This window comes from Alexandromys fortis, unplaced genomic scaffold (assembly GCF_014885135.2).
Source record: "Alexandromys fortis isolate MF-2015 unplaced genomic scaffold, M_Fortis_MF-2015_v1.1 scaffold_7, whole genome shotgun sequence".
In the NCBI taxonomy this organism is placed as follows: domain Eukaryota; kingdom Metazoa; phylum Chordata; class Mammalia; order Rodentia; family Cricetidae; genus Alexandromys; species Alexandromys fortis.
The window spans coordinates 5,860,785-5,887,883 of NW_026067920.1; the positions used below are offsets into that span (position 1 = coordinate 5,860,785).

The 27,099-nt window shown below is 43.9% G+C and overlaps 1 protein-coding gene across 1 annotated transcript; it reads right to left on the reverse strand.

Moving 5' to 3' along the window:
- On the reverse strand, positions 1–23,359 carry Drg1 (developmentally regulated GTP binding protein 1). The gene is made up of 9 exons (XM_050141198.1): positions 23,201–23,359; positions 21,816–21,939; positions 18,456–18,631; positions 10,702–10,771; positions 7,828–7,997; positions 3,882–4,012; positions 1,868–2,035; positions 1,577–1,699; positions 1–440 (listed from the first exon to the last, which is right to left on the reverse strand). Exons 1-9 carry the CDS (start codon positions 23,240–23,242, stop codon positions 341–343), a joined length of 1,104 nt encoding a protein of 367 aa, XP_049997155.1. The 5' UTR covers positions 23,243–23,359; the 3' UTR covers positions 1–340.
- Between the last annotated feature and the right edge of the window lie 3,740 nt (positions 23,360–27,099).

The following is a 27,099-nucleotide window of genomic DNA, read 5'->3' on the forward strand; positions in this document are numbered from 1 at the left end:
TGGGCCCACCAGAGTTTTTATACAGTTCAAGATATGTGACACCAAGGTAAGAAAGGCAATGTTGCTGAGATGCTGGTACACACTGGCAAGCCCAGCACTTGGGAGATGGAAATTGATGGATAAAGAATTCTAGGTGAGCCTCAGCTACAGAGTTCAAGGCCAGCCTGAAATAAATGGGACCCTACCCCCACCCCCACCAAAGACAAATGATGTTCTACTTTGGAGTCTTCATCTCCACTCCTGTACCCCAATCCAATGGCTGCTAAATACAGAAGGTTGAGAAGGGTACTTGGTGCTAAGGAACATTGCTGTGGCTGGCCAGCAGAAGGGGAAGGCAGGTTCACTTCTTCACAATCTGAATGACGTCCTCGTCTTCCAATGTATGGTCTTTACCCACTTTCTGAGGATTATGCTTCACAGAGAGACCCCAGACCAAAGCACTGTAGCAAAAGGAATAAAGGCAGTCAGTGGCAGTAACAACCAGCTTTAGCTCTAGTTGCCTAGGCTCCAGTCTTAGCAGACTGAGCATCCTAGCTCTTAAGACACAGACCTACAACAGACAAAAGCCTTCTTCCAAACTGGGACACTCAAAGCTACTTCCACAGTAGTGTCGCACACTGGGACTTCATACACCAAGACAATGCTTTCAGAACTGCTCTCATTCCATAGTCAACTGAAGGCAAAACAGCGGAGCTGGACCAAGAGTGGTGGCGTACTTCGCAGGCAAATCTGAGTGCATTCAAGCCCAGCCTGGTCTACAGAGTGAGTTCTAGGACAGCTAGGACTACACAGAGAAACCCTGTCTTGAAAAACAAAACAAAACAAAACAAAAGAGATGGCTGAGCAGTTAGGTGCACTCCAGAAGACCCAGGGAAGCTTCCAGCACCCCCAGTTTCTAACCAATAATGCTGGGCTTACAGGCAATTGGGGCCAAGCAGTTTTTATGTGAGAGCAGGGGATTTGAACCCAGGTCTTCTTGCTTTCAGTGCACGCATTCATATCCACTAAGCCACTGGCCATGCCCTAAAATCATTATCTGCCAAATGGAAGGTGAGTGAGGGAGGGCAAAGCAGGAAACTGAGTCCCAGCAAACACTCCTGAGCTAAACTAAAGAGGCTTCTGGAACTCTCTTGCTCCAGTTAGGTAGGCTTGGCTTTAAGGAGACACTGAGAAGGGGCTGGCTCAGAGGTTAGAAGTATATGCTGCTCTTTCAGAGAACCCAAGCTTGATTCCTTGTAATTCCAAGTGATCTGATAATGCCTTCTAGGCTCTGCACACATGTGGTACACATACATACTAAGGTATATACACACACACATGAAATAAAAATAAACATCAAGAGGGAAGGCGGTCATGTTGGCAAAAGCCTATAATCCCAGTTGTCAGGAAGCAGAGGCCAGCCAGGGATACATAGTACATACAAATTATTTAAAAAAAAAAGGGGGGGGGGTCCCTTCAAGAAATCCCTTCAGCGGCATCTTTGTTACCTGGTTTCTGTAATCCTCCTCTAAGAATTACTACTACTATTAGTGAAACTGGTAACTCACAGGGAAGTACCACATGTCATGATACTTACTATTTAAATTCTTTGATAAGATTTTTGTGAATCTTCATGCAGAAATCTTCCACCGTGGTCCTGGAGTATGGCAGCACCACCGGGGAGGTGTAATCTGGTAGCTGGCCTTTGGGCTTGGTGTAACTGCAACAGAGGAAAGACAGGCTGCTATGTGTTGAATATACACGACCCTCTACCACCTCTGCCAACAGGCCAGGTGACCTCCAATCTCCTCAATAGGAAGCAGGCTACTTCCACCTCTGAAACAGACACATTCTGTTAAGGAGCCCCGACGCCACCATTGGGACTCACATTCTCACTAGTTTCAGATAGTCCCAGATCTTCTCCAACAGGTCGTCAAAATTCCAGCGGTGATGGGCAGAAATGGGCACACAGTGAGGCACCTTATAGATAATATCCAATTCCTCAATGGAGATCTGATCAATCTTATTCAATACATAGATACAGGGGATATAAACTCTACAGAGGAGAAGAAGAAAAGTTATTAACTTGGAGCTGCTGATAAAACAGCCTGAATACTTAGCACTCCCCCACCTGAGGCCCTGTCAGAGGCCTCAAAAGCCATCAGCACCGTCCATTTACAGGAAGTAGCAGGCAAAGCACCTTCCAGCAAACCTGAACCCAGGATGATCCTAGAACTCACTAAGGTGCAAGGAGAGAACAAACTTCACAAAGTGTCCTCCGACCTCTAAGTAGGGACCATGACACGCACTCAAGAATACCGCCCCCCCCCCACAGACACAGACACAGACACACACCACTACAAACATAAACCCACAGTATGCATGATGCTGAGCAGACAGGAGCCCTGGCTCTCCCAGAGGACTTAGTAGTTCCCAGCACCCACACTGCATCTGTAGTCCAGTGGGTGGACACCCTCTTCTGGCCTGCTTGGGCACTTGCACACTGGTGCAGACACATACACATAAAAGTAAAAGTCCAAAATCTGAATTATAGATTGTAAAATAACAAAAAACTCAGGCCCCAGTTTCAAACATAATGTCAGTCCTTGGAATTAATTTTTTTCTTTGTTTCTAAAGAAGACAAAACATAGTGGCACATGCCTGCCATCCTAGCACTGGAAGGCAGAGGAAGGGGCATCACCAAAAGTTAAGGGGAAGCTTAATGATCAACTCAGAGTTCCAGGACAGATAGTGAGCTACTGTCTCAACCCTTCCACCCCCACCCCCACCCCCCCCCAAAAAAAGTTTAGTGTTTAAAAAGTGTTGTGAGCTGGAGCTATAACTCATGATTCAGTCTCCCCTACCATGCACAAAGTCCAGCACTGGCTGAAAGGAACATAGAAATTACAGGTATATATGCTGAGTACTGGTGGTGGTAACACACCTTTAGTTTCAGCAGAGACAGGTGGATCTCTAAGGTACATAGAGAAACCCTGTGTCAAAGAAAAAAAAAACAAAAACAAAAAAAAAAAGAAGAAAGGGAGGGAGGAAGAAGGGAAGGAAGGAATCATGGGTTTATCTTTGGGTAGCTTTTTGGAGCCTATCTTGGAACTCTGTAGACCAGGCTGGCCTCGAACTGAGATCCGCCTGCCTCTGCCTCCCAAGTGCTGGGATTAAAGGCGTGCGCCACCGCTGTCTGGCTTTAAGTAGAGCATTTAGCACTATTATAGTCCTAGTGTCCAATCAGTGCAACAGTTAAGATCACCAGTAGTCACGCAAGCTGCAGCTTCTCAGACTCAGGTGATTCACTCGTAAACTGTCCAACTGCACTCATTTGTTTCCATTTGACTTAAATTCTTCGAATAAAAAAAAAATAAAAAGATTCTGTGTTAATGTTAGGAATAACTTCAACAAAGTGGTTTAAATTACTCAAGTGCTAAGCACTTGGGAGGCAGAGGCAGGTGGATCTCTGTGAGTTCGAGACCAGCCTGGTCTACAGAGCTAGTTCCAGGACAGGCTCCAAAAACCACAGAGAAACCCTGTCTCGAAAAACCAAAAAAAAAAAAAATTACTCAAGTGCTAACAGTAACAGTGTTTCATAAAACAAGTGTTCAGCCACATACAGTTAGGATGCATGGAAGAGACACATCTTGGTGCTCTGATTTGTGCAAGGTGGCCTATATGATGGCTCAAGTAGTCGTAACTGGAGAGAGTGGACTGACCCGACCAACTACTGCTGACAGAAGAGCTTAAGTAAGCAGCAAGTAACCAGAGCAGGGAATAACACCATCTTTAATCAAACTGCAGAGCAAGGAAGAAGTCAAAAATGAACTTCAACCCGCATGTGCTACTCAGTCCCTACCTAACCACTGTCAGTCTCCCAGTCACAACACACCAAGCACCTGTTTCCTTCGACCACATCAATGAGGTCATCCGCTGTGGCATCACTCCGCAACGTCACATCAGCATTGTGAATTTTGTACTCAGCCAGAATGCTCTTCACTGTTTCAGCATCTAGTTCACTCTGAGGGCACTGGATGGAGAGAAAAAAGGACCAGTCAGGGAGGATGGGGACCATGTACTCTTCTTCATTGGGAGACAGGGGTCCTACTATGTAGCTCTGCCTGTCCTGGAACTCAAAGAGATCAACCTGTCTCTGTGTGGGTGCTGGAATTAAAGTCAGGTGCCATCATATCCAGTCTCTCTGTACTTTTCTCTTTTTGACTGCTTTCAAACAAAGGATGATCTAGATCCTCCTAAGTATAACTAACTCCCAAGTGCTTGGATCACAGACATGCAATACCAGGCTCTGTCAATGTGGTACTGTGAACTAAACAAGGCTTTGTGCATGCTAGGCAAGCATCCTACCTACTGAGCTACATCCCAGCCCTGTGCCTGAAAACTTCTAGCCAAAATGTAAACTCACTACATTGCCCTGACAAGAGTAACTAACTTACAGTAGACCTACAAAGCTTTCTAAACTCAGGCAGGTGTAAAATGTGCTGTGTCCTGCACACAGCCCAGTCCCCATAATTCATACACTCAAGTCTTATGTTACAATCATCGATGACACCATCTTTAAGAAGATAATTAGAACAGGATATTAAGGTAAAGTCCTAATTCAATATCAATCTAGCAATCACCTTTGTCCATCAAGCCACCAAATAGCTATGAACAAATTATAGCACACTAATTCAAAGAACTCTCAAGGTCAGGTATCATGGCAAAATAAACAGGAAGATCTTTCAGAAAAGAGAGCTTAAACCTATTTTAATCTGAACTCAGGAAATTCTAAGACCTTAATTCACTGACCAAAACAGCAGCAACTGATAAAGCTGCTCGCCCCCATTCTGTCAGAAAGACTGTCTTTATTGGATCTCCGACAGTCTAATTTTCTCCGGTTTTCCTTCTCCCACTTTATCTTAAACCGTTTTCTTTCTTACCAAGGTAGTCTCGAACTCACAGAGAAGTGCCTGCCTCAGCCTCCAACATGCTGGGATTAAAGGCGTGCGCTGTGCGCCACCACTGTCCACCATACACATAATTTTAAAAAAGAAAATGCAGTTTTCAGGGTAAGATGCTCAGTAGGGAAAGGGGCCTGCTGCCATTCTGAGGACCCACATGGCTGAGAGAACGGACTTCTGCAGCCTCTCCTCCGACCTCCAACCGCCACAAAACACCTGGTGTGTGTTGCCCACCCCACCCCACCTCACCACTCCTACCTGACCCTCTCCTCTTTTTTATTTTTTTAAAGAAGTCATTGCTTAGCTTGTCCTTTAAGGACAGAATCAGCAGGCAGTGAAAGGCAGGACTTTTTGAGTTCGAGGTCAATGTGGTCTCCACAGAGACTTCCAGGGCAGCTACAGCTTCATAGTGTGATGCTGCCCAAAGAACCCTCCTCTGGCCTCTGCACCAGGCACAAAGCAGGGCACTAATGTATCATGCAGGCAAGGCAGCCATATGCATAAAATAATGGGAAAAAAAAACCTTCTCTTTGTTTTTTGTTTTTCAAGACAGGGTTTCTCTGTGAAGCCTTGACTGTCCTAGAACTTAAGAGATCTGCCTTCCTCTGCCTCCTGGGTGCTGGCATTAAAGGTGAGCCACGAAGCTGGGAAAAGCCTTTTGTTTTTGAGACAGGCCCACAACTGCTTTGTCTCAACTTCCAAACTGCTGAGCTGACAGGAAGATGACAGCACTCTCCAGGCCGTCAGCTCTTAACAGCAGCACCGGAATAACCTCTTAGACCAATTCAACACACAAGTCAAGTCTGCTGTAAAGCATGTGTCTGTTATTCTAACATTTAACAAGTGGAAGAAAGAGGATCAGAAGTTTTATATAAGGCCAGCCTGGTATATAAAAGACCTTGTCTCAAAACACTAAAAATTATAAAAGTTAAACATGGGGCTAGAGAGATGGCCCAGTAGTTAAGAGCATTTGCTGCTCTTATAGAAGCCCCAGTTTCAGCCCCCAGCTCCCACATAGCAGCTCACAACTGTCTGTAATTTCAGGTATTTGATACCCTCTTTCAGTCTTTTCAGTGCTGTGGAATATTAGTGTAAGATGTGTTACATCTGTCTATGCTCTGGAACATTTATTTAATGATGCAAAAATGAGTTGCCTTCTTTTAATGTTGCATTTGTTTAACACTGTGAAGCTGTATTACGCTGCTTATCTAAAACACCTGATTGCCCTAATAAAGAGCTGAACAGCCAATAGTAAGGCAGGAGAAAGGACAGGAGGGCTGGCAAGCAGAGAGAATAAATAGAAGGAGAAATCTGGTCTGAAAGGACAGATCAGAGAAGCAAGAGAAGGGAGAGGACTTCAGGGCCAGCCACCCAGTTACACAAATAGACAAGGAATAAGAAAGAAAGAAAAGATATACAGAACAGTAACACAGAGAACAGTAAAACAGAGAACAATAAAAGCCCAGAGGCAAAAAGTAGACGAGATAATTTAAGAAAAGCTGAAACTAAACTAAGGGCGGACATTCACAAGTTATTCTTAAGTCTCCATATGTGATTATTTGGGGCTGGGTGGTGGGCCCCCCAAAAGAGCAAAGAATAAAAACAACAAAAGCGGGCTGGAGAGATGGCTCAGAGGTTAAGAGCACTGCCTGCTCTTCCAAAGGTCTTGAGTTCAATTCCCAGCAACCACATGGTGGCTCACAACCATCTGTAATGGGGTCTGGTGCCCTCTTCTGGCCTGCAGGCATACACACAGACAGAATATTGTATACATAATAAGTAAATAAATATTAAAAAAAAGACAACAACAAAAGCATTTTAGGCACCACACATACATGATATGCACATATGCAGGCAAAACACTTGAAACAAAAATGAAAAAAAAAAAAAAAACTTCAGAGAAACCAAAAACAAAACAAAAGGCAGTCAAGGTCATTCCACAGGTCAGAATATTATGCAAGGTGCTCATTTCTAGCTTGTTCATTCTGCTGCTTTCATGTTTCAATCTCAGGAACTTACACTTGGTTCTCCTCTCCAACACACAGCCTTCCCCAAGATATTCACTGGCTGCCGTTCTCATGTCACCTCAGCCAGTGTTTCTGTGAACTTAGAAAGGTAACCCTGTGGGTCATAGTAGCCGAAGTCTTTAATCCAGCACTCAGGAGGCAGAGGCAGGCGGATCTTAAGTTCTAGACCAGCCTGGTCTACAGAGTGAGTTCCAGGACAGGCAGGGTTGTTAGTCTGGGGCTGTAATTAAGCGGGTAGAATGTTTACCTAGGATGCACAAAGCCCTGGATTCAATCCCGAGAAACCCCAGAAACCAAGCATGCTGGGAAACATCTGTCCTCCCAGCTCTCAGGAGGCAGAAGCAGGAGTATAAGAAGTTCAAGATTATTCCCAGCTACATTGTAAATTTGAGGCCACCCTGAGATACATGAAACACAGTCGGGGGAGGTGGGGAACACACAGCTTCCTCACCTTTCCCTGCTTTATTAATCTAACACACTGCATCTTTCTCATTAATTGTTCATTTACCCAAAAATGAGGGTTCTCGACTACTCCATGCCTTCCTGGCGCCACCTCCAGAGCGTAAGCTAATGCTTGGTCTCTGGTCAGGGCTGTATAAGTAAATGATAAACGAGAGCACAGGGCCCTGGGAGCTACTTCATGGGAATATTGTTCCAAATGCTTGAAAAAGTCAGTCTGAGGATGACTCCTGTCTAGACCTTGTTTTTCTTATCTTTTAATACAAGGTCACTGAATTATCTCAATGAGAACAGGAAAAGAGGAGAACAGTTTCAAGTTATCAATTTCTGCACATGTGAATCCCCTTTCACGCCAACCCTCCAGTCGGTTCTCTACCCATGTCATCTTCCCCACTTACAGTGGCTGTGAGATTAATGCCTCCCTTGTCTTTCTTCTTAAAGCCAATGTTGGGGGGCTTGCTGTTCAAGCGAATCCCAAAGCCTTCCAACTCATTTTCAATTATCTTCTTATGTCCCAAGGGTTTTAGGACATCCAGAACAATCAAGATCAAATTACATGTTCGGGCCACTGGGGGTAAAAATGACACCCTAAGTTGAATGCAAACAGCCTTTACCAACCCAAAAACTCAAATTGAGGTGTTTTCTATCTAACCCCAGACTGAGATTTTTTTTCTTGCTCTTATATACAGATAAAATGTGAAAGTTACCAAAGATTTATACTAGCTATCAATCCGTAGTGCATGATTTAAAGTTGTCAAACCATCCCCCGAAAAGTGGCCCGTCTTTAACATAAGTAAGACAGTCACACTAAAGATATCAGCTGAGGGATAAACTACCAAGAAACTTAGAAATGTTTTTAAAATACAAACTCATTTAAAATAATAAACCTTAAAATCCACACTCTAAAATAAAATCCAGACTACATTATCTGTATTACATGAGCACAGTCATGTATTTGGTTTGGTTTTGATTTGGTGTTAAGTGTTTGCCCAAATATCCCACAAAGGCCAGAAGATCCCCTGAAATTGGAGAGAGAGGGTTGTAAGTTACCATGTGGGTGTTCAGAATCAAACTTGGATCCTCTATTAGGCCAGTCAGTGCTCGTAACCACTGAATCATCTCTCCAGTTCTCAAGTAACATACATTTAATCTGCCTTATCAAACTACACTTTACAAAAACAAACTGTATCTGTTTAGCAGATGATTTAATGATATCAGCACACTCGTCAAGATACAGTGTCAAGATGGTCAAGACAGGTGTGGTGGTGGACACTTGCAATCCCAGCATGAAGATCAGGACAACTAGACTATGAGAGTCCCTGTCAAAAATAAGTCAGTCAGGGGCTGGAGAGATGGCTCAGAGGTTAAGAGCACTGACTGCTCTTCCAGAGGTCCTGAGTTCAATTCCCAGCAACCACATAGTAGCTCACAGCCATCTGTAATGAGGTCTGGTGCCCTCTTCTGGCATACAAGCATACATGGAATGTTATATACATAATAAATAAATCTTTAAAAAAAAAAAAGTCAGTCAAAACATACAGAACATTCAAATCACCCTGGAAAGTTACACCAGTTTTAGACCACTTCCTTGCCAAGCACTTTCTAGCATCGTGGGAAGTTTTACTTTTTAAAATTCCACATAAATAGAGTAAAATAAAAATGTCCTCTTTTCTGCTTAAATCTTTTCTCCTAGCACTTCTTAATATTCAAGCACATTGTGTTTGTTATCAGTAAACTTGTGTCTTATAACTGAGTAGTAAACTATTACCTGCTAGTCACCTATGGAGGAATATATATATATTATTTTCAATTTGAGAGCATAATTTGAGTCTATATAAACAATCATATATTTGGAAGGCAGAGGCAATCAGATCTCTGTGAGTTCAAGGCCAACCTGGTTTACAAAGCAAATTCTGGAGCACTTAGAGCTGTTACGCTGAGAAACCCTGGGGTGGGGAGGGGGAGAATGCTCATGCCTAAGTCTGTTGTTATGTTTTCATTTTTCCTAGATAGACACCAGTGAAACTGTTGCACATCACAAATAAAAGTGACCGAGTGTTTCTAAGTTTATATTCCCACTAGCGGAGTACCTCACACCCTTCCCGCAGGCAGTGGTGTTACTAACCAGTATTTAATGACTGCTCTCCGTGGTGGCAATGACCAACAATGCTGAATCTTTCTGTGTACTCACTGGTCATTCACACCATCCCCTCTCTCATCCTCTTTACTTCCCTCCACCTCTCTTCTGACCAATGTAAGCTCCTCCCTGACATACTGGACTGACAGCTCTAAAACAGCAAATCAAAATCAATATTCCCTTCTTCTAATGTGACATAATCTGTTACAGCACTAAACGCATCATAAATCTAAGTCTGGGGCTGGTGAGATGGCTCAGCGGTTAAGAGCATTGCCTGCTCTTCCAAAGGTCCTGAGTTCAATTCCCAGCAACCACATGGTGGCTCACAACCATCTGTAATGAGGTCTAGTGCCCTCTTCTGGCCTGCAGGCATACACACAGACAGAATATTGTATACATAATAAATAAATATTTAAAAAAAAAAAGAATCCCCAAATTAAAAAAAAAAAAAAAAATCTAAGTCTGGGCCAGAGAGATGACTCAATGGTTGAGAACACATGCTGCTCTTGCCAAGGACCTAGATTTGGTTCCTGGCATTCAGAACCATCCATAATCCCAGTTCCAAGGGATCCAATGTGCTCTCTTCAGACCTCCATGGTCACTGAGCTACACACACAGACAAAACACACACAAAAATAAAAATGAACAAAACTAAGGAGGTATGGATTTATAAAACATCAAGGCTGGGGGGATAGTTCAGTAGGTAAAGTACTTGTATCAGGACCTGAGTTTGATCCCAGAATTCATGCACAAAAAAACAAAAAACAAAACAGCAAGAAACAAAACCAGGCTAGGCATGGTGGCAGGCACTTGTATACTCCAGTTCAAGAGGATACAACCACCTCCCCAGCCTCCTCAGGGACCAGGCAGACATGTGGGGCACATACACACAATGCAGGCTAAGCACTACTTATGAACAAAACATATAAAATAAACCTAAAAAGGTTTTAAAGGCAAATTAGAATCTATCAAAATTAAAGATTTCTACTGAACAAAAAAAAAAACCCACACTGGAAAAAAATTAATAAAGATGACATCTGAAATGTCCAGAACTTACAGAGGTGAAGAACTAGACCATTGCTATCCAACAGAAGTTACCTGTAGTCTCTGCAGACGGCAGCCCCAGACCACTCACCTGCAATGACTTGACGACCTCTGCCTTTCCCATCCTTGGCACCTTCAATAATACCTGGGAGATCCAATAGCTGCAAGATTAAGAACAGGGAAAAGGAACTGGTTATAAGTGTGAATGGATCAATCATACTGACAAGTATCCTCTTTTGAACACCACTATTTCTCTGGTCTCCAAAATTTATGAGACCCAAATCCAACCTTTCATTGTGCTGGGAGCAGAGATCCTTGTGCTCACAGGTATCACTAGGGAGACCAGGAATGTTAAACACGCAGGGCTGTCTGTTTGGAAAAGATGTTTTCTGCCTAGAAGGCTGGGGAAAGAGGTGGCTAAGAGCCTGGGGGTCTTTGCACTATCTGTAGGGCCAGGTCATACCAAACTCCCACAAGTAGGACCAGAGGTGGCTGATAGCCCAGACAACCAGATCACACCAGATCTTCCCCTAGGCCCTTAAGATAATACAGGCAGCCTATCTCCAGAATCCATCTTTGAGAAGACTTTTGATGTAATATGCTTCCGTGTGCACAGGGAACTACGTTACATCAGAAAATGTTTTTCCAAATGGTACTGTTTAATTACGCTTAATATAAATCACTCAGTGTGAAACTCTAGATGTTTGAACCAGAAGCTCAGTGGTTATAAGCACTGGCTGCTTTTTCAGAGGTTGTGAGTTCAGTTCCTATCACCCACATGGTGGCAGTTCACAAACGTCTATATTTGTAGTCTCAGAGGAACCAATGCCCCCTTCTGATGTGCAAAAGTACATGCAGACAAAACATCCACATACATAAAATATATAATAAATCTTTAAATTAAAAAAAAAGTTTGAAACCAGCTCTTAAGTGTTGAACTGAAATTTCTTCTTCTTTTACCAAAACAGGGTTTCTCTGTGTAGCATTGGCTATACACATTGTAGACCAGGCTGGCCTCTAACTCCCTGTCTCTGTGTCCCAAGTACTGGGGTTAAAGGTGTGCACCACCACAGGTTAGATTTCCTTTTTGCTTCATTTGAATCCTTACTTTCCCAGGCTTGGTGGTCACAGAGACATCCCCCCACCCCACCCCCATATTTGAGATCCCAGAGTATTATGGAATCCCAGTTGTTCCTGAAATCAGTAAGTACCTGAGATGACCTTGAACTTCTGGACCTTCCATACCTCCACCCACTTTCTAAGTTCTGAAATTGCAAGTACCAAAACACCCATTTTATCCGATCCAATCTTCCTCACTAGTAAGTGATGCGAGAATGCTATTTCCCTTAGCATATACTAAAGGTCAGCTACAGGCTACTTCCCACTGCAAGCTGATTATCTAGACTAGCTGAATGGGAAGCTGTTTTCTAGTAAAAGACCCTGCCTTGACATATAAGGGGGAGAATGAATGGCGAAGATACCTGTCCTCCATACACACATGCCCACAAACAAGTGTATATACATACACATCACACCATGCATACACATGCAAACTACATAAAATACTACATGACTAGGTAAAATAAGAGTAAGCAAGCACACATTACATCATCTTGACCATGACATCCTTTTGCACCTTGTCTTATGATTTTGAATCTGTTCAACAAATCGCACTACAATCCCAGCACACAAGAGGCAAAGGCAAAGCAGGCCACTGAGCTTGTGGCCAGCTTAGCCTACCTAGAAAACCACATCCCCAAAGAAAAAGGAAACAAGGTGAGGGCTTATGTAAAAAACATAAGGAGACAACAAAAGGAATTTTCTAATGGTCAAAGCTGGTAAAACCTAAGTAATAATAGTACTGAATTTTGGGGGTGGGTTAAGACAGGGTTTCTCTGTGTAGCCCTGACTATCCTGGAAATCACTCTGTAGACCAGGCTGGCTTCAAACTCAGAGATCTGCCTCCTCTGCCTCCCAAAGTGTTAGGATTTAAGGCATGCACCACCATTTACCAGCTAATAGTACTGAATTATAACACATAAAATAAAATATCCATAATCCTACATTGTTATAAATTATTGTATAAGTAAAAGAAGGGCAGCTCTTTCATACAGAAATCCAATTAACAAATGTAATGGAAAGAACTGAATGTCACCATTAGGCAAAGTGATATAACAGCAACAATTGTTGCAAAAACAGACACCACAATGAGTAGACAAAAGTTTAAGGAATGTGCTTGATTGCACAGGAGATACAAACACTGTAACAATACAGAGACGGTTAGGCAGTTAGAGAACTCCTCTTGCAGAGGACACTGGTTCATTTTCCAGCACCCCCATGGTGGCTTGAAACCATCTATAACTCCACTTCCAGGGACTCCAACAACCTCTTATGACTCTTCAGGCAACAGACATGCAAATGGTACGCACGCACACAAGCAGGAAAACACATGAAAAAGATAAATAATTTTAATAATAAAATGAAAGCATGAGAATCAGAATTGGAATGTGGATTTTCTCAGAGTATCTTCCCTGAACTAGTAACTAGATTTGTAAAGAAAACATCTCTGTTCAGAAGCTCTGCAAACACCATCTATCACTTGTCCTCTTTTTTTTCTTATGGTTGTTTCAGACAGGGTCACTTGCTGTTCTTATAAGGTAAAAGAGACAACTGGAGCAGGAAACCAACCAATCACTGAGCACCCTGACTCTGAACCCAGAGTCAGTAAAAAAAGAAAAAAGAAAAAAAACCACGCTGGATCTGAGACCCGGGCCAGGGAAAGAAACATCTTTATCACTGAACCCAGGACTAAAGACACACGCCCTGACTCTGAAACTAGTGTCAACCACACTTTGTCCCCAGAATCAGAGCCACTGAAATAAATATGTATGCCCTGGTCCTAAGATTGGAGTCAAAAGCTAAAAAGGACCAGTGAAAGAAACACAGTTTGGCCATAAAGTCAGAGCTATCTCTGCCCTGACCAACTAAGCTAAGCAATCCCTGAGCAGGTTAAAACTAACCAATCCCTCTTCTCTCTGGGAAAACTCTGCCCCCTAAGAAGTCTCTCTGCCCCCTTCAGTTAGGGGCCAACACTCTCCTGGACTCCTTCCCAAATAAATCTCTTTCCCAAAACAGTCTTGGATGACCTTCATTCTCTAGGCAGACTAGAAGAACCATTCTTATGGGACTGACTGAGCTGGAAAACCTTGTTGAGAAGCTTCCCTAAAGGGCCTGAGCAAGGCGGAAGAGAACAGAAGAACCTTGCTAGGACGCTCCTTAAGGGGGCTGAGCAAGGCCGATCAGAAAAAAGTAACAACTTTTCAACAGATCAGGAGGAGATTGCTACAGTTCTACAGGGGCTTCCCCTTTAGCAGAGTGTTAGCAAAGAAGAAACATCTTTGGCTGGAGAAGAAGCAGATAGCTCTGCTAGGACACTCCCTTAAGTGAACAGAGCAGAGCTCAGCTGTACTGGCTCTGCAGGAGAGCAGGATCCCAATATCCTGCAGGGAGACCATCCCCCACTGCACCCTATCTTCAGGTAGCCTGGCTTCCCAATTGTCAGGACACCTTCCCTCCAGGGCTGAGCCATAATAGGACATATTACGGCTCCAGCCTCCAGAGCTGTCGTCCTATTGGGGCTCTACCCCTCCAGAGCTGTCATATTGGGGCTCTAAGTATAGCCTGGCTTCCCTGTAAGTCAGGATATCTCTGCAACACTACAACTGTAACACAATCCCCTACAGTCCTGGAACTCACTCTGTAGACCAGACTGGCCTGGAACTCACAGAGATCCACCTGCCTCTGGCTGAGTGCTAGGATTAAGTGTGAGCGACCAGCTGCAAACACCATCTTAATGAACTCACATAAATTAACATCAAAACAGTTAGAACTCCCACTACAGATGCAAAGACAAATCTTAAGCTCAAAATCAGGTTGAGGGGCTGGAGAGATGGCTCAGAAGTTAAGAGCATTGCCCATTCTTCCAAAGGTCCTGAGTTCAATTCCCAGCAACCACAGGGTGGCTCACAACCATCTGTAATGAGGCCTGGTGCCCTCTTCTGGCCTGCAGGCATACACACAGACAGAATATTGTATACATAATAATAATAATAATAATAATAATAATAATAATAATAATAATAATAATCGAAAGGCCGGGCTGTAGTGGCACACGCCTTTAATCCCAGCACTTGGGAGGCAGAGGCAGGCGGATCTCTGTGAGTTCGAGGTCAGCCTGGTCTACAAGATCTAGTTCCAGGACAGGAACCAAAAAGCTACGGAGAAACCATCTCGAAAATCCAAAAAAACAAAAAACAAAACAAAACAAAACAAAAAACAAAACCAGGTTGATCTGCATAGAAGGAATATGTCTGAAAACAAAAAATAGTGATGGGGACTTGATTGGCTACAGACCTTTTTGATTCAAAAAAAAAAAAAAAAAGCAAGAGAACCTGCATTCAGATCCCCAGAATCCACATGAAAACAAGGCAAAGAGGTATGCATGTATAACATCAGGACGGTGGGGGTGGAAATTCCCAGAGCTCAATAGACAAGGGCTCGTCTAGCAAAACCAACCAGATTCAGGTTCAGTGAGAAACCGTCTCAAAAAGTTAAAGCAGAAAGCAATAAAGGAAGACATTCTGCTATCAATCTCTGATCTCTACATGCACACACAAGTAAGTGCACACACATATAAACACAGAGCAGTATATACATCACATAATGTCAACATCACTAACATTACAAGCCCCATGATAAGGATGAAGACACAACATAATTGCTGCAGTATTCCTGCAAAACTAATAAGACCCTTTCTCAAAAAGACTCACTTCCAGCCTGGTAGTGGTGGTGCACGCCTGGAATCCCAGCACTCAGGACACAGAGGCAGGCAGATCTCTGAGTTCCAGGCCAGCCTGGTCTACAGAGAAACCTGGCCAAGACAAAAAAAAAAAAAAAAAATTAAGATTAAGGGAAGCAAGTCAGCAATATAAGAGAATTGTGTGTAATACTTTTTAACTTTAAAATTATTTTTAAAATAAAAAAATTAATATAAAATAGGAAAGGGCTAGAGAGATGTCTCAGAAGTCAAGAGCACTGGCTGCTCTTCCAGGTTGAGTTCAATTCCCAGCAAACACATGATGTCTCACAACATCTGTAATGAATCTGTGCCGTCTTCTGGCCTGCAGGAATACATGCAGACAGAACACTATAATAAACAAACAAACAAATAAATCTTAAAAAAAAAAAAAAAAGAGGGAGAAAAAAACGCTCTAAGGGTTAGAGGACAACTTGCAAGAGTCAATTCTCTCCTTCTACTATGTGGGTCCTAGGGATCAAATGCAAGACATCAGCCTTGGAGGCAAGCGCCTTAACCATCTCAGTTACATAAAATTCTTACCATGTAAACTAATTTGCAGTGGCAAAAACTGACTAGTGATCACTCACTAATGGAAGAGGCAAGCAAAGAAGGGGCGTAAGAAAACTCTGAAAAGTCACATGACAGATGTCCTTCAATATGTGTATAAGATTGGCGGGAAAATCAGCCTCCCAAAACACATACGCACCCATCTATCTGTGGATACAAAGATCAAGAGGTGCTCTAATCCTTTATATAAAAATGACAGGCTGGAGAGATGGTTCAGTGGCTGCTCTTCCAGCATTCCTGAGTTCAAGTCCCAGCACTTAGATGGCTTCTCACAATCAACTATATAACCTTAGTCTCATGGAATCCAATGTCTTCTGGTGTGCAGACAAAACACATAATAATGCTGGGCGGTGGTGGCGCACGCCTTTAAGCCCAGCACTTTGGAGGCAAGGGCAGGTGGGATCTCTATGAGTTCAGGCCAGCCTGGTCTACAGAGTGAGTTCCAGGACAGCCTCCAAAGCTACACAGAGAAACCCTGTCTCAAACAAATAGAACACACACACACACACACACACACACACACACACACACACACACACAAATAAATCTTTGGCAGAGTGGTGTTGTGGGAGTTCCTTCCGCTCCTTTAGCCAATAGCCACTGAGATGCCAGCCCACTGGGGCATGGTCTCTCTCCCTTTAAAAAAGGGGCCACTTCCCTCTGCTCTTGCTCTGGCTTCCGGCTCCATTCCTGATTGCGCAGAGGGCTGTTGTCTGGGACGGTGATCTGAAAGTTTTTCCCCCTTAAAATAAATAACCTCTCTAATAATCTAATTCCAAACTGGTGTGGGATTGTTTGTGACTTACGCCTTCAGAGAGGAAGGCAGAGGCAGGCAAGATCTCTTGAGTTCAAGGCCAGTCTAGTCTATAAAGCATGTTATAGGATAGCCAGGGCTACACAATAAAAACCTGTCTTGAAAAACAACAACAAAAAGAGAAAAACAACAGCAAAATAAGATAGTTGTATATAACCTATATGTATCCTTCCACATACCAGTAAACAATCGATAGGTTACACTTAATACTAATAACAAGTAAATACTATATAAACAATATATACACCAATTTCTTTCCTAGATATACTCAATCCATGGTCGAATCCTTGAATGTAGAACCTATAAATACAAAGGGCTGACTACATACGGTCCCTATGCTGATTGTAGTGGCAGTTTCGTGTGTGTGCGTGCGTGCGTGCGTGCGTGTGTGTGTGTGAGAGAGAGAGAGAGAGAGAGAGAGAGAGAGAGAGAGAGAGAGAGAAACTCTCAAATTAGGGTGAGATATTCTATGCTGCGCTGGCTAGTCTCTTGGCAACAAAACACAAGTTAGAGTTATCTGAAAGGAGGGCATCTGAACTGAGAAAATCAGGCTATCAGTGAGCCTGTAGGACATTCTCTTCTTTAGTAATTAATAGGGGAGAGCCCAGCCCATTGTAGGTGGTTCCATCCCTGGGCTGGCGGTCCTAGCTTCTGTAAGAAAACAGGCTGAGAAAGCCAAGGGGAGCAAAACAGTAGGCAGCACCCTCCATGACCTCTGTATCAGCTCCTGCCTCCAGAATCCTGCCCTGTCCTGTCCTGTCCTGACTTCTTTCGAAGATGAAGAGTGATATGGAAGTGCAAGCCAAATAAAGTCTTTCCTTCCCAACTTGCCTTTTGGTCATGGAGTTTTATCACAAAAATAGAAAAACATATGCTAAGTTCAAGATACCCCGCCAACCAAGAGTGGCGTCAAACACTTATAATTCTAGCATCTCACAGGCTAAAGCAAGGACAAACCTGGAGTTCAAGCCAGCCTTGACTATATAAGATCTTTTCTCAAAAGACTCATTTCTGGGGCTGCAGAAATAGTTCAGTGGTTAAGAACACTGGGTGCTCCTCTACAGGACCTGAGTACAATTCCTAGCATCCACATGGCAGCTCAGGACTGTCTGTTCCAGGGGATTTATGCACCAGTCATGCACATGGTGCACATAGTATATGCACATAGGCAAAATACCCGTACACATAAAATCTTAAAAATTCACTTCCAAAAGTCACTTTGTACTTTGTCTCAGAAGTTCTTCCCCCATTATCAGATTTTAGAAGTAGTCCCGTTTTTTATTTAATGTATCTTCATAGGCCCTTCATTATACTACACTACTGTTAAACCATTTAATGTAGCCACTGTTAAGAGATGAGGGGCCAGTTGGGCAGTGATGGCAAACACCTTTAATTCCAGCACTCAAGAGGCGGTGGATCTCTGCGTTCAAGGCCAGCCTGGTCTAAAATAAAAAGTGAGTTCCAGGACAGGTTCCAAAGCTACATAGAGAAACCCTGTCTTGAAAAACCAAGAGGCCTGACACACTGTGGATCACTAATAAAGAGCTCCTGAAATGCATGAAAAAAATGGATTTCTTTCCTTTCTTGGACCGCGAATCTTACTCACCTGGATCTTGGCACCTTTATATCTGATGACACCAGGCACAGTGGTCAAAGTAGTGAATTCATACGCTGCCACTTCAGAATACACTCCTGCTAGATTGCTTAGCAGAGTTGACTTCCCCACAGATGGGAAACCCACAAACCCAATTCGAGCATCACCTGTCTTAGCCACATCAAAACCTGAAATATTAACAAACATCAGAAGACAGCAGTTATCCTTGGATGCATTACCACCCACCTAAGTCCTTACACATTTTTGTTAGTGTTTCTCTAACTTTCTGAGGCTTACTTCTGAAACAGAACTCAAGCATAAAATTTACAATTCAGTTTAATGCAGTACTTAATTAAAACAAGGTAATCCTTTATTACTTAAATTATAATTATTATATTATAATTAAATTATAATAATTATTAAATTATTTTTATATAATATTTAAATAATGAAGGTTAGCCAGGTATGGTGATGTATACCTATAATCCCAGTGGTTGGGAGGTAAAAAGCAGGAGGATCCCAAGTTTGGAGGCCAGGCTGGAATATCTGAGGTCATCTCTCAAAACCACAATATGCTGTGGCTGGAGCACTAACTGCTCTTGCAGAGGCCCAGACTCAATCCTCAGCACTCACAAGGCAGCCCTCAATGATCTGTAACTCCAGTCCCAGAGGATCCAATGGATCTGATATGCTTTTCTGGCCTCCGGGGACACTTCACACACAGAGTACATAGATATATACATTTAGGCAAAACACCCAACCACTCACCCAACAAATAACACAGGAATTAGAGATGGCTCTTTGCTGCTCTTGTAAAAACCCTGGCTTGGTTCTTAACACGCACATCAAGCAGCTTTAAGTGCAGTTCCAAGAGATTTGATTCTTTCTTATGGCCTCTGAAAGCACTGGTGCACATACATACAAATAACCACACAGACAGACAGACAGACAGACAGACACACACTTTTTGTTTTGTTTTGTTTTTTTGAGATAGGATCTTACTATACACATCTTGCTATTCTGGAAGTCACAGAGATCTATCTGCCTCTCCTTCCAATCCTGGGATCAAAGGTGTGCACCACTATGCCAAGCACATATATAAATTTAAAGTATCATCTGGGTAGTGGTGGTGCATGCTTTTAATCCCTGAACTCAGGAGGCAGAGGTAGGCAGATCCCTGTGAATGAGGCCAGTATGGTCTATAGAGTGAGTTCCAGGACAGTCAAGGCTAACAGAGAAACCCTGTTTAGAAAAAAAACAAAAACAAACAAAAATTTAAAATATCAAAATAAATAAAGTCAGGCATAGTGATACATAGTGTTAATCCCAGCAATTCAGAGGCTGAAGCAAGGTGGCACTCTGAAAGGTCAATTCCAACTTGGCCTACATAGAGACCCTGTCTCAAACAAAACACACACACACACACACACACACACACACACACACACACACAAACAGGGTGTGGACTTGGAGCTCTGCGTTTAACTCTGGTTTGAATTTTATCTTATATCTGAGAATAGTGTGATCATGTTTTTTGATAAGGATATACTTAAGTAGTCTAGGTTACACTGGAACTTGCAATCCTCCTGCCTCTAGTCCCAAGTACTGTGTTACCAGCTTTTGGGATTTTGTGTGTCTATGCCTGTGTTCTTAAGCCTGTGATGTGTAAGCCAGAGGTTGACATCAGATGTTATTCTGGACCAATTTTTACTTTACCTGTTAAGACCTGGAACTCACCTTCAGCTAGACTGTTGGCCAGAAAACCCCAGGAACCCTACCTCTACCTTTCTAGCACTGGGAGAAGAGCTTTTTCCATGGGATTGGGATCTGAACTCAGGTCCTCACACCTGCACAGCAAGCACTGAACCAACTAAGGCCTTCCCTGTATTTTAACAATGGCTGCAACTAAGTTCAGAGCTGTTGGTGAGTCTTTCTAGCAAGTATGCAAAATATACCGCATTCCTTTGCGTCCTAATCACAGCTCTCTCCAATTTACTATTTCTGCTTTCATAGTCCAGCCTCTTTGCACCAACTTGTTACTTCAACCTCACTAAAGCAGCAGGTGTATCCATTTCAATAAATCTATTTTTGGGGGCATGAGATATAAATAAAACTACTGTTTACTTGCATTATATTCAGTTTTCTCTGAAACCAGAAAACTAAAATAAAAAATATATAATTCAGGATTTAAGGCTTAAGGACTTGACACGTAGTTCAGCGGTAGAAGACCTGCCCAACATGCACAAGGCCCCTAGGATCAAATCTCAGTACTGCAATAATATATAAATAAACAAAACTTTAGGCTTCAGAGCTGGGAACAGTAATAAAACATCTGCCTAGCATGTATGAGGTACTGGGTTTGATCCCCAGTACTAACAAAATATGTCAAGCTTAGAAAATACAAATAGACTTTAATAATTTGTTTGTTGTTGTTGTTGTTGCTGTTGTTTTTTGAGACAGGGTTTCTCTGTGTAGCCCTGGCTGCCCTAGAACTTGTGTTGTAGACTAAGCTGGTCTTGAACTCACAGAGATACACCAAGCTCTGCCTGGGATTAAAGGCTTGCACCACAAACTGCCCTGCTGAAAGTATTAATTACATACACAAAATAAATTTTAAATGTTTAAAAATAATGGGGCTAATGATTTAGAAGTCAGTGTGCCTGTCACACAAGCATGAGGACCTGACTGTGGATTCTCAGCACCCATGTAAAAAAGCCTAGCAACAGCTACACACACCTGTGACCCCTAACAACAGCTACACACACCTGTGACACCTAGCAACAGCTATACACACCTGTAACCCATTGCTGGCTTACAGGCAGCTCTTCAGAGCTTGACAAATAGTCTACCTGAACTGGTGAGTTCCAGAATCAGTAAGATCTACCTCAATTGGAGAAAAAAAAAAAAAAAGGCAAATAAGTAAAAATAAAGTAGCCAGACATGGTGGTGGCCTTTAATTCCAGCAACTGGGAGGTAGAGCCCAGCAGATCTCTGTGAGTTCTAGGCCAACCTGGTCTACAGAGAGGAGTTCCAGGACAGTCAGAGCTGTTACAGAGAAACCCAAAGCATTGGGTTTACACAAAAACAAAAAGCATTCACAGAAGCCAGGTGTACTGGTGCATGTTTTTAATTCCAGCACTTGGGAGGCAGAGGCAGGTGGATCTCTGTGAGTTTGAGGCCAGCCTTGTCTACATAGTGAGTTCCAGGACAGCCAAGAGCTATACTGTGAGACTCTATCTCAAAAGAAACATAAATAATTCACAGGCATATGAATACATACATATACACACACCTCTGACATATTAGTTTAATAGAAACTACACACACACACACACACACACACACACACAAACAATAGATGGAATCACAAACCTTCTCCTGGCCCACCACCACCACCACCTTTCGGAGTGATGAGCTCTCTTCGAAGCTTGGCAAGGCGAGCCTTAAGCAGCCCAAGGTGATGCGCTGTAGCCTTGTTCTTTTGAGTCCGAGCCATCTAATAAGGGAAGAATCACAGCCATAAACCTGCAGCACTTCAGAAAAGAAAGCATCCCGAATCTTCCCAAAAGCTGAGAGCATGCATAATCTTTTATTTTTCGAGGTCCTACTAATGTCAGTGTGCCCATTTCATTTCATTTATTTGTGGATTTTTGGGATAGTCTCTCTATGTAGTCCTGAGGGTCCTGGAACTCCCTATGTAAACCAGGTTGGCATTGAATTTACAGTTTCACCTGTCTCTACCTCTCCCTCCTAAGCACTGCCTAAATATTTTTTTAAAAAGAAAAATCCAAGACTGACTAATGCCAGCAGTCTGGAGGCAGAAGTGGCTCTCTCTGTCTGTCTCCCTCTATCTCTCATTCAAGGCCAGTCCCGTCTACGTAGTTCCAGAACGACCAGGGCTTCCGTAGAGAGATCTTGTCTCCAAAAAGAGTGAGGGGAGGCGAAAACCCAGATTCAACTAGAAAAAGAGAGCCCACGTGATAGCACCACGTCACTCCAATTCCTATCCACAAATGGAACTAACACCCACCTACAGGATTCGTTTCTATTGGACCCGGTCTAAAACAGGATTACCATTTTACAAACTTTAAAAAGCCCTGAACTTCGTCGGGTGGTGGTGGTGCATGCCTTTAATCCCAGAACTCTGGAGGCAGAAGGAGATTTTAATCCCAGAACTCAGGAGGCAGAAGCAGGAGAACTCTGTGAGTTCGAGGCCAGCCTGGTCTTCAAAGAGTGCTCCAGGTAAGGCTCCAAAGCTAAACAGAGAAACCCTATCTCAAAAACAAAACAAATCAAAAAGCCCTGAACTTCTCAGGCATCACACACTATCCGGGTAGAATCGATTTAGTTTTAATTTTTTTTTTCTTTTTTACCGCCACCATCCATGACGTGCAAAAGGGGGGATCATCGGGATTAGAGTGGCGGGTAGGCAAGACTTTATGTGATCACGTCACGGAGTCTGGAAGAGATCGGCGTAAAAGCAAGAAAAACAGAAATAGCAAGACATACGCTGAATACCGGATAGGGTACCGGCCAAGGAGTAGGTGTGGGGCCAGGAGGTGGAAGAGGGAGCCCCTAATGTTAGCTGAGGGGCCCAGGCCCACAGGCGCTCAGGGAGGGGGCAAGGAGCCGAGGCGGTGCGAGCTTGGGCTGAGGGAGCGGGAGGGAGTTGGTGGCAGGCACTGGGGCGACGCCGTCGACGGTACAGAGGAGCAGCGGCACCGCCTGGGAAGGGAGGCGCCCAGCGCGCCCTTTACCTCGGCTTCGATCTCCGCGATCTTCGCTAAGGTCCCGCTCATGGTGACCACAGGTCGAGGCGGCGCTGGCCTTCACACCACCTAAACCCCTTCACACGCCGACCGCGCCACAGGCCACCGCCGCAGTGCGCAAGCGCGGGACTTGCTGCTTCTCGCGAAGCGGTTCCGCGAGAGAGAGCTCCGCGCCGAGACTCTTGGTGCCCGACACTCTCCGCCTTCCCCGCCGACTCCGCCCCGTTCCGCCAGCCCGAGCGGAGTCATAGAGCCCGCGGCCGTGGTGACCAGAGCGGTCGCTCGGGCTGGACTCCAGGAGCGCGCCGAGGGTCGCGCGCAGCTCGGCCCCACCCCGCCGGATCTGCGCTCGCCCGATCTGCCGGTGCGGAGCGTGCGGGCCGCCAAAGACCCAGACCCGGCGCCCGGCTAAGTGGTCTTCAGATACCTTGGCTTCCTAGGTTGTCGAGAGCCCAATCTTCAACCTCTCGGGGGGGAAAAAAATATTAACAACAACAACAACAAAAGAGTTTGAGGAATCCTTTGTTTGCCGGACATCCTGAACAGAGAGGGTGGCACTCGATGAGCCACGGTTAATGCGTGGATTGAATGAGGAACTCCAGAGAGAATCGTTACTTATAACAGCTGTAACACTGAAAATACTGGAAATTATGTTAGCACTCATTAGAAGGGAATAGATAAATAAAAAGGCACCTGTATCCTGTAAAATATAATTACAGCCGCTGAAATGTGCACGTGTAGTCTGCCTGGAAGACTGTCCCGGGTTTGCTAGATGGACGGACAGACAACTGCGTCCTGTAGTGATGCCCTCCATGCTGCTTGTTAGAAGTTCACTTAGGCGTAGTTAGACGAGTACGGGAACATTCTGTTTCAGGTGCCCAGGATGGAACCTAGAATCCTGTGTTCAAGGCAAGCACTTGAGTACCACACACCAGGCTAAAAAGTACATTCTTGGAAAAGAAAATAAAAGAATCAATCCTAAAGCAAGATTCTTGTTTCCTGTAATGCCAGCCACTCAGGAAGCTTAAGCCTGGAGGGTTCCTTGGACCCAGAAGTTGAACACAAACCTGTAAAGGAAAGTGCTTAGCCTCCTATCAGCGGGATGAGACAAAGGGAGCCTTTTGCCTTGTTATTATTTACTTGGGCTGGGTTTTTTTGGGGGGAAGGGGTGACTTTCATTTTCTTTTTATGAGACAGTGTCTCATTGTGTAGTTTTGGATGACCTAGAACTCATGTTGACCAGGCTGGCCTGGAACTCACCCAGATCCTGTCTCTGGCCTGCTGGGACTGTAGGAGTATACCACCATTCCTGACCCACCTTTCACTTTTGATTCGATTCTTTTTTTTCTTTTTAGCTAATTTTGCTTGGTTCTATTTGTCTCTAAATTTTTTCCCCAAGACAGGGTTTCTCCATAGCTTTGGAGCCTGTCCTGGAATTTACTCTGTAGACCAGGCTGGTCTTGAACTAACAGAACTATGACTCCAGAGGGCTGGGATTAAAGGCATGTGCCACCACTGACCGGTTTCTAAATTTTTTTGAAAATTAGATATTTTACTTAGAGCATGTCATGTCTCGGAGATTCTTTTTATATACAATTTATTTTGTTTTATGTGCATTGTTGTGAGGGTGTCAGATCCCCTGGAACTGAAATCACAGGTATGAGCTGCCATGTGGGTGCTGGGAATTGCACCTGGGTCCTCTGGAAGAACACCCCGTGCTCTTAACCTTACTGAGCCATCTCTCCAACCCTGTGTCTAGAGCTTGGTGCTCATGTGGAGGTCATAAGACAGCATGGGTGTCAGGGATCAGCTTGGATCCTCAGGCTTGGCAGGAGGCACTCAGCCAACTCACCGGCCCTCCACATAGTTCTGTGTTTCCATTTTATCCAGACTGATTCAAATTACTGCGCAATAATACAATTTAAATTTTAAAAACCTTCTCTCCCTCAAGTGTTTTGTGGCAAAGTAGCCAGCTTGCCCAGGATTGTTGTGCTTTTCTGAAAGCAGCTTGCTCCGTGTGAGTGAGTTCCTGTTGATAGATTAATCCACTGGGAATTAACAGACCAGACTTAGCCCGTACAGATGGCCTCCACCCAGCCAGAGCAAGGTTTATTTATATAAGTTTGTAAATAAAAACTATTCCAGCTTGCCAGGGATAACGATGAGAAATTGTAACTGGCTGAAGGGAGGGGACAGGGGAAAGAAAAGCTTTTACAGAAAGTTCCCGAAAGACTCAGGGGTTTGCTTCTTCTCTTTAACCTCAGCCTTTTCATAAATAAATTAAGGAATAATGAGGTAACTCGATCCAGCACCATTAGTAATGGAGAAGGGAAGACTAGGCAAGGAAGTCCAGCTGGAGTGGGGCATGATCAAAAACTGCATCTTAAAAGACAGATAAAATCAAATCAGCGGCCCTTACCAACCTGGAGTGCTCGCTCGTGGAATTAATTGGATGACAATTTCAAGGCATCACTGCTCTGGGAAGAGGGTGCTCCTTAACAAATCTGTCACATAAGGTCTGCAGCTAAGTTAACCATTTTGTTATCCATAGTGTTCCAAAGGGTAATGTTCGTCTTCAGAGTGTTGGTGGCCACTGTATTCATCCAATAATCGTTTACTGAGCTCTGATGGTACCTGGCACTGTGACAGGTCTGGGACAACAGAGAGTATGATACGGGTTATTAAGTATGCATATCAGGAGCAAGTCTAGGCCCTTAAATTCAGCTCTTTACAGCCATAGCCCAGGTCCCCTTAGTATCAGCTGCTGGTGACAGGGAGATCCTGTTTTCCAGAGAACAAGAATAAGCCGGTTGAGCCGACTGTGGTGGCTCACACCTGTAATTCCAGCACTTGGGAGGCTGACACAGATTGCTGTGGGTTTGGGGCTAGTTAGGATACACGGTGAGTTCCAGAATAGATTAGCTCAAAAAAATAAGTAAAACACTAATGTCAGATGTGGTACACATCTGTAATTTCAAAACTTGGGAGGTGGAGGGAGGAGAATGGGGAGTTCAAGGGCTGCCTATGCTACATGGGTCCTCATCTCAGAAGAAAAAAAACCTAAAGCAGAAGCCTCCTTCCTCTCTTGCCAGATTTTACCCATTGTAAACGAACTGCAGTGTTTTAGATGTCTCCGCTTTCTTGAGCACTTGTGGGTTTTGAATGATTTGAGAAACAGGGTCTTGTGTGCAGTCCAGGCGTAGCACAGGCTTTCATGCTCAACAATGTTTTCTCTGACCATGCCATTTCACCAGGCCTATCTGATTAGCCTCATAGTTGTCTGATCCTTATGGTCTCTGAGAAACATTCCTTGGTAGTCAAGGCTGGGTAGGGGATCTAATCTTTGGTTTCCCCAGTAGCATGTTTTATGTTCCTTTTTTTTTTTTCTTAAAAAAACAAAAACAAAAAAACAAAATGGGGGCGGTGTGGAGCAAGGTTTGGTTCCCAGCCCTGCATGATGGCTCATAATACTGTAACTCCAATCCCAAGGGATGACCAATGCTCTCTTCTGGCCCTAAGGAGACCAGACATGCATGAGACACAAAGACACGCACACAGGCAGAACGCTCATGTACCTGAAATTAAATAAATTGAACTTTAAACATCTATGTATGCCTGTGTGTGTGTATAAGCAAAGACAGGCTCGTGGAGGTCAGAGGACAGCTCCTTCTCCTCCCACTATGAGACCAGGCTAGAACTCCTGTCATCAGGTTTGAGCAGAAAGCGCTTTTGTCAAATGAACCATCTGCCAGTCTTTCAATGGGGTTGGGGTGGAGGGGTGGCAAGGTCTCATGTAGCCCAGGCTGACCTTTGTTAGATTTTGAAGCACAGAGTACAGAGACAAAAGGCAGGAAAGAGCCCAGAGTCTGACCTCCTCAGATAAGACT